At 30.5% G+C, this 8,676-nt stretch overlaps 1 protein-coding gene across 1 annotated transcript; it reads right to left on the reverse strand.

The window, feature by feature from the left end:
* Positions 1-3,695: 3,695 nt before the first annotated feature.
* LOC139852592 (uncharacterized) lies at positions 3,696-4,259 on the reverse strand. Its single transcript, XM_071841901.1, has one exon. It carries the CDS (start codon positions 4,257-4,259, stop codon positions 3,696-3,698), a length of 564 nt encoding a protein of 187 aa, XP_071698002.1.
* Between the last annotated feature and the right edge of the window lie 4,417 nt (positions 4,260-8,676).

An 8,676-nucleotide genomic window follows, 5' to 3' on the forward strand; every position in this document is an offset into this window, starting at 1 on the left:
AAACTGTTTATAGATACACTTCCTTCTTGTCTCATGGACTTGAAATGGGTACATCATTTGATTAGGAAAAGTCTGGTTAAACAGAAATGGCATTTGATAGTTTTGATAGGTGGTTTGAGGAAACTGTGACTGAGAACTGCCACCAGCTTGAGTATAAAAGTTAGGAGGAAAGGTTGCGTTCAACGCAGTGGTATTATGGTTCCATTGCGCCCGTTCTTGTTCCAATTCCTTAATTTTCTCTTGAGCTTCTAGTAACCGACTTTGAAGTTCTATTAGTTCTTGAGAAGTTTCTTCTTCTGAAGACACATGTCCATCTTCGTCAGGGGCTCTAAAAGTACCAGTTCCAGGGACAGTAGGGCCAGTAGCGTTAGCTTCGTTATCTGTCATTGCTGCACTACCACAACACTCACACCAAAGCTTAGTATAAATTCTGTTAGTACTAACAACTAACACATATCCTGCCCTAATACTCACTTAACCCATCCCCAGCATGTTATGTTTGACATGACTCTTCTAAGTTTGGGAACATGACATGTAGATCACAATGCACATGCTGCCAAACTCAGCTCTGATACCAACTTGTGACACCGCTAATTTTTTTTTTAAACGTACGTGGCGGAAGCATTATATTATTTAAATAAGATATCAACATTTGTACAAACCGATGTCACGTGTCATTACAACAAATTCCATACGTAACTGGAAAAGACGTAAGTACATTAAGTTTTCCAAAGAACATAGTTCAAACTATAAAAGACCACATCAGAGTTAACCCTGTCAAACATAACATCATCATGCCCGTCTTCTCCCAAAAGCACTATCTACAAAAGCTAACAACCTGCAGGGAGGAGATGGAGGGGAATTAGCACGAAGCTAAGTGAGTACGACTAAATACAGGCCATAGCATACATAAATGTTATACTAATCATGTCACAATAGTCTAACACACAAACATCACCCAAGTGCCGTCTACAGAGACTCTGGCGGCTCGGCCAAACCATTAACCACCAGCTGATCAGACTGGAGCTTACCAGAAGTTCCTCCACCACCGTATGTATATACATAATCCACACGCGACGGACGCGTCATTCACATATATATACACCACGGCTGTCTAGGCCACCACATGAGGAACCCAACCCGCAGGTTGATCTCTCCTACTGAGGCCACCACACAATAGGGACGCACTGGGCTCCAGCAGACAAGCATCAACCAACATGCAGTCATCACAATGTACTAACTATCCACAACAATAAGTATATCTAACAAGCATGGCAGTCATAATATAACATGCTACTATATACTATATTCTCCAGTTAGTCCCACTTACCAAATACCTGCAAACAAGAAGGTGTTCAGCTATCTAATCACTGAACCTTCTATTTCTCCTTTTCTCCTGAGAAATACATATACACGAGTTAGTTTATGTCCGTAAACACCAAATAACACAATACAGAAAATTTTGTCAGAAAACTGTCCGCTAAAAATTTTCTGCTTAACACTTGTGCACTTTCTAAATTTACATCATAAACATCAAAATACAAACGGGCAGCATAACGGCTAAAAATCAACACTTAGGTAAAATATTCTGCCCTGGACACTCAGTCGGTCGACTGACTCTTACAGTCGGTCGACTGTCGACACAACCGGTCGACTGTCGACACAACCGGTCGACTGACCTTCCCAGTCGGTCGATTCATTTGGTATTACATCAATCGGCCGAAGGTAAATCTCAGTGGGTCGGTTCACTCAACAGTCGGTCGATTGTCTTCATCAATCGGCCGGTTCAACCTTCAGTCGGTCGACTATCGACCGATAGTCAGCCGAGTGTATTCATCTTCATCAGAAACTGAACAAAGGCTACGGACTTCACGATGAAATCCTCAAATCTCGATCTAGAGCTTGTTTTAAACACCAAAATCGACCACAACTTGTTCACTACTTGTTATAGACTCAAAACCCACAACAATTTGACCATAACAACACTTAAATCACTTGTTTTGACACAAACTCAAGCTTTTTACAAAACTAACACAAAACTTTAAATTTCTCAAAGATTAGAGCATGGAAGCTTGTGATTCTTACCTTAAAAGAATCAGTGAATCACAAGGAACACAAAGATATGAACAATTTGAGCTCTAGCTAAAGATTAAGGATTAGGGTTTGATTGTAGGTGGAAGGGAAGGTACGGGAGTGTTTGGGAAGAAGGGTTTAGAAATGGAAAGAAAGAACACAGACTAGTCACTTAATTGTGGATAATTCCCACACTGTGTGACACACGGGTATTTATCAGTTATCTGATATCTTTCGTACATCATTTGGAGGCCCAAACGAAGTCCAAATTAAATAAACAAACCTGTTCTGTGACCCTTGTCACAAACTGGTCCTAACCACATCATTAAATAATAATAAATATTAAATAGAAATAAAAGCATATAATAACGCAATACAAACTTAAGGGCAAAATAGTAATCTTACAACTAGGCCCGATTGAGGATGTTACATCAACCACGGTAAGAAAGTACTTATACCCATCTCTAGAAGTGATCCTATATGGCCCCCACAAATCCAAATGTATAAGGTCACCTAAGGCAGTGGATTTGTGATCACTTAAGGGAAAAGGCTCCCTTGTTTGCTTTGCCTTATGGCAGGTATCACAGATGTGATTTTCAGAATCACCACTCCACTCAAGATCATGTTTTAATAGGTCAAGAACAGGCATGGCAGGGTGTCCAAGCCTGCAGTGCCAAAGATTAAAAGAGACATAGCATTTAGGCACATAATTAGAGTAATCACCTTCATCAACATCAAACAGATATAAACCATTCTTCATACTACCAGTCCCTACAATCCTCTTTTCCAACAAGTCCTGAATGTAGCATTTAGAATCATTGAATCCAACAAATATTCTTTTGTTTTTTGAGAGTTGATGAATAGAAAGCAGGTTAACACAATATCCAAGAACAACCAACACATTTGACAAAGTGATTTTGTTATTTAAAGTTAGGTCACCAATTTTGGTGATCAAGGCTTGAGTACCATTTGGATGACCAACAGTCATACCTAAGGCTGAGACATCAAAAATATTTTTCATGTTGGACAGACTACCAGTCATGTGTTGAGTTGCCCCATAGTCAATGATCCAACCAACACACTTATTAAGATTATTAGCAGAGTTGTTGGATTTAAAAAAAACTTTTAAAGTTGTTATTGAAAATGACATTCATATTTTTGAAGGTACCTGCAACATTGGCTTGAGCACTTCCAGTCACAGATGTATCATTGATCAGACTCTTAAGCTTATTAATTTGATCAGAAGTGAAAGGTGATCCCTGATTATTAGACACATCATTGTTACTAGTAACATTTTTATTTGTGTTGTTCCTTTTAACCCAACCAGGAGGATACCCCACAATTTCATAACACCTGTCAATGGTATGCCCATTCATATTGCACTTAGTGCACTTCAAGTTTGTATTAGGACCTCTACCAAATTTCTTTATATTGTCAAAAGTTTTTGACACAATAAAAGCAGACTGCTGAGACTTGAGAGCACTACCAGATGAAGTAGCAGGAGATTCTTCTCTTGACACAATAGAAAAAGCAGTTTGGACAGAGGGAAGAGTTTCTCTGGTCAAAATATTGCTTCTAACAGCATGATAACACTCATCCAAACCCATTAAAAATTGCATAAGTTAAATTAGATCATTATGACTTTTAAATTCAGTGTTGTCACACCCACAAGAAGGTAACTTAACAAGAGCATCAAACTGTTTCCACGAGGAATTTAATTTATGATAGTAATCAGATAAAGAGTCACCATTTTGAGAGATTGTATTAATCTTTTTGTGCAAATTGAAAGTAATTGACCCATCTATCTTATCATATGTTTCTTTTAACTCATCCCACACAGTTTTAGCATATTTAGAGAAAACTTGACCAGAAAATAATTCTTCACTAATAGAGTTAAGAATCCAAGAGAGAACTACAGAATTACATCTTTCCCATTGTAAAGCAAGAACATCATCAGTAGTACTTTTAATAACAGTTCCATCAATAAATCCAGTTTTATTTTTTGTTTGCAGAGCTAACAACATAGCTCTACTCCAGACATTATAGTTTTCAGTTCCTTTTAATTTCAAGGAAATGAGAGCATTAATACTAGTGTCACTACTATGCAAGTAAAGTGGATTACCAAAATCAAGGTTACTCACTTGAGTGATCGTGGTTCCACTACTTTCAGTTTCATCACCAGCCATTTAAACAACACAAAGAGACAACAAAAGCAGGAAACAAAGCAGACATAAACAGAACAAGTAATGAACAGAACTAAACAAGAACAGCAGAAAAGCACACAGTAGTGGTCAAGAATCAACTCTGTGCTTGATCAGGTATTCATGGATCTCAAGGATCCAGATCAAGAGTTGGGTACAGAGGATTCAGTCTAGGGTAATAAACAAACATGAATAAAAGCGAGACTCCCCTTTGAAGATAGGAGACACGGAGCAGATTCAGCGGAAGACTTGGATCAGACAAGCCCAAACCAGAAAACCCTAATCTTGTTGAAGATTTGGGGTTTTTAAAAAAAAACGCCTTCAGAGCAGAAGAACAGTCACCATAGATCCACCAACGAACCCAATAGAAACGAACAGGGATTTAGAAACTGAAAGAAGCGATCCAACCACAGATCACTTTGCTCGAATCGAATCACGAATCATTACCAATCAGCTCTGATACCATGAACAATTATGTGAAATCAAACACCACAATATGGATTTTATTGATTAACACTCCAAATCCAAATCAAGATTACACAGATAACCGAATGATGATAAACAAGACAAGTGAAAAATAAGAACAAACAAAATTAGTGAATATCAACAAGATAAACACTTGTGCTTGAAGCACTTAATCACTAACAGACTGAACAAGATAACAAGATCAGAATGATTGAAGAAGATCGGTCGTATTGAAGCAAGAGAGGAGCGTTCCCTTTTATATAGAATAGTGAAACCCTAGCAGACATCGATCATAAGCCAGCTCATATCCAGAAATACACTTTAGCCCCTTAAACTTTAGATAATACCAACACAACACCAAGATACATCTTTATTCCAATAAGGACACCAAACTACAAAATAAGGGCAATGATAGAAATAAGGATAAGATTGCAAATTAGGATATAATGTTAACACAACTATATAAATTAACTAGTTGCAATGCCCGTGCGTTGCACGAATATGTTTATAGTTTGTGTATGACACTTGAAAGTGAGATAGGTTGCTGCAGGTTTACCAACCGGCGTGATATGAAAGGCTTTAGCTGATGTCATCAAATTTCTTGTATGCAATTACAACAAAAACTGTGTATTATGCATATAAAATATAAAATAAGGATTATATGAAACAAATAGTTCTTTACATTAGATGGATATGGTAATACTTGTTACACATGATGTCATAACATACATATTTATAGGCTAGAAAAAAAAAAGTTATTTCAGTAAGAAGATAAAAGGTTCGTATATTTATTGTTTATTTTTGATTTTCGATTTATTTATTATTTATTTTACTATTATTTATTTATTTATTTACCATTTAATTGATATTAAATAAATAATAATAAATATATATTATATGTAAGTTACTAACATTGATTTAATCCGCTTCATAAAAATAATATTCAATCTTATATTCAATTTTTTAATATATATATATATATATATATATATATATATATATATATATTATTTCATTTATTTAATCTAATTTAATAGAAATTCTATTTAATACACCATATTTAATATTATGGATTAACTAAATAATAAATAAATAGTATTAAATGTTAAATTATATATTATTTAATTCTATTTATGTAATCTAATTTAATTGGAGTCATATTTAACAAATCATATTTATGATTATTGTACTCAAATTATATATATATATATATATATATATATATATATATATATATATATATATATATATATATATATATATATATATATATATATATATATATATAATTTTATTTTATTTCATTTATTTAATCTAATTTAATAGAAATTCTATTTAATACACCATATTTAATATTATGGATTAACTAAATAATAAATAAATAGTATTAAATGTTAAACTATATATTATTTAATTCTATTTATGTAATCTAATTTAATTGGAGTCATATTTAACAAATCATATTTATGATTATTGTACTCAAATTATATATATATATATATATATATATATATATATATATATATATATATATATATATATATATATATATATATATATATATATAGTAGTTGATTAACCGCTATAAGGAGTTATTGATGAGGAAAACTTATGAGTTTCTTAATATAAATGATAATATTAATAGCTTTTATTGAAATTTCATACGTTTCTTTTAAATGATTGTCATATATAGTTTTTTCTGTTTATAATTATGATGATGTGCATTAAAACCCGATCATATATTTATCGTAGATATTTATCCAAAACTAACTTATGAATTCAATGTATATAATTTCATCTTCATGCATTAAGTTTATAAAATTTTATTTTAACTCTTTAATTTAATTGATTCATTTATTTTTGGACTAATTTTAATTCTATTTTACCTTTTCAATTGCCCAGCTCTTTTTGAGAGAGACATCAAATTAGTTAGTTCACTTATTTTTAGACTATTTAAATTTTTTCGCACTCTATTTACTATGAAGATTAAGCAAGTAATTGAAGAGCCATCATTAAAGTGAGATCGTTAACTATGAACATCCTTAATTCATGCAAAATAAAAACTACAGATAAGTCACGAAACACTCATAAATTCGAGAATACTACAATAATTATTTGTAAAATTATTATTTCTAACAACATAAAGCAATTCATAGTTTATAATATACAAAAAGGAAACACTCGAAAACATGCAAAACACTTGTAGTAGGATTTCATAATATGTGAAGAACATTAACATTTACGGATTATAACAAGATAGCGAAACGTGTCAAAAGGAGATTAAAGATGAGCAAAACAAACATGTAGATGGCATAAGAGTGAAACATTATTTTTTAACAAACTAAAATTTTATTGATCTATAGTCAATCAAATTGTAGAAAATTATTTACAACAATTTTATTACTTCCCTAGTGTAAACTTAATAAGTGACATGTATAACATATCATTCGATGATAAAAATTGTGGACGCTCTTGTAAACATGCAAACCATAAACATGTAAAAAAATTAGATTTAATCATTTTACAACATACAATTATGATCTTTTTATTTTATTACAACTTTACTACATTATCATTTATCATTTCGTATATGATAACTAATCACAATTACACTAAATCAAAATTATTTCTTTTTTATAATAAATAATATCAACAATAATAATATGGTTCTTATTATCATATTTAATATAATATAATTATATATATATATATATATATATATATATATATATATATATATATATATATATATATATATATATATATATATATATATATTATACACACACACACGATTGTTACTTGACTTTTAATATATTATCTACTTAACTAAAATACAAATGTTGACAATATTACAATGAAATGTAAGAAAACATACCATTTACTTAGCTATAAAATGAATTGTACAAAAAATTATACATCTATAAATGAACTCTAAAGAATTATCATAGAAGATAAACAATTACAAAATTTAAAGAAAAACATTATATGAACAACAATAACATTATAATGAAGTGATATTACAATATAAATTCGATGTTATGTGATTGATAAAATCAACATAAAAAGAGCAAAGCGGCTTACAAAAATAGCGAATTACAAAAAAATGATGATGATGATTTACATATAGAAGATAAACAATTACAAAAATTGAAAGAAAAATATTATATGAACAACAATAACATCATAATGAAGTGATATTGCAATATACATTCGATATTATGTGCTTGATGAAATCAACATAAAAAGAGCAAAGCAACTTACAAAAATGATGATGATGAATTACATTTGCAAAATGTGAGTAATATGAAGATGAAAAGTGAGTATATATAAGGAAAAAACTAACAATTCAAGGAAAATGAAAGGATTAGAGAGAATGAGGCATTTAATTTAAGGAAAATGAAACTTTTTTAGTTATTGCTATTATTTAAGACATAACTTTATTAATATTAATCTTATTTAAGACATAACTTTAATATTAATCTTATTTAAGACATAACTTTATTAATATATATATATATATATATATATATATATATATATATATATATATATATATAGTAATAGTAATTCACGTTATGTAGATTTTTTTTTTACTTTTTACTAATATTAAATACTTATTGTGTAGTTACTTACATAAAAAAAAAAGCAAAACAACTTACAAAAATGATGATGATGAATTACATTTGCAAAATGTGAGTAATATGAAAATGAAAAGTGAGTATTTATAAGGAAAAAAGTAACAATTTAAGGAAAATGAAAGGATTGGAGAGAATGAGGCATTTACTTTAAGGAAAATGAAACAATTTTAGTTATTGCTATTATTTAAGACATAACTTTATTAATATTAGAATTATTTAAGACATAACTTTATTAATATATAGTAATTCACATTATGTAGATATATTTTTTTAACTTTTTACCATTATTAAATACT

This window comes from Rutidosis leptorrhynchoides, chromosome 1 (assembly GCF_046630445.1).
Source record: "Rutidosis leptorrhynchoides isolate AG116_Rl617_1_P2 chromosome 1, CSIRO_AGI_Rlap_v1, whole genome shotgun sequence".
Taxonomy (NCBI): Eukaryota; Viridiplantae; Streptophyta; class Magnoliopsida; order Asterales; family Asteraceae; genus Rutidosis; species Rutidosis leptorrhynchoides.

Bases quoted from the DNA above. Each gene is read 5' to 3' on its own strand.
- LOC139852592 (XM_071841901.1), bottom strand. From the start codon at position 4,259: ATGGCTGGTGATGAAACTGAAAGTAGTGGAACCACGATCACTCAAGTG.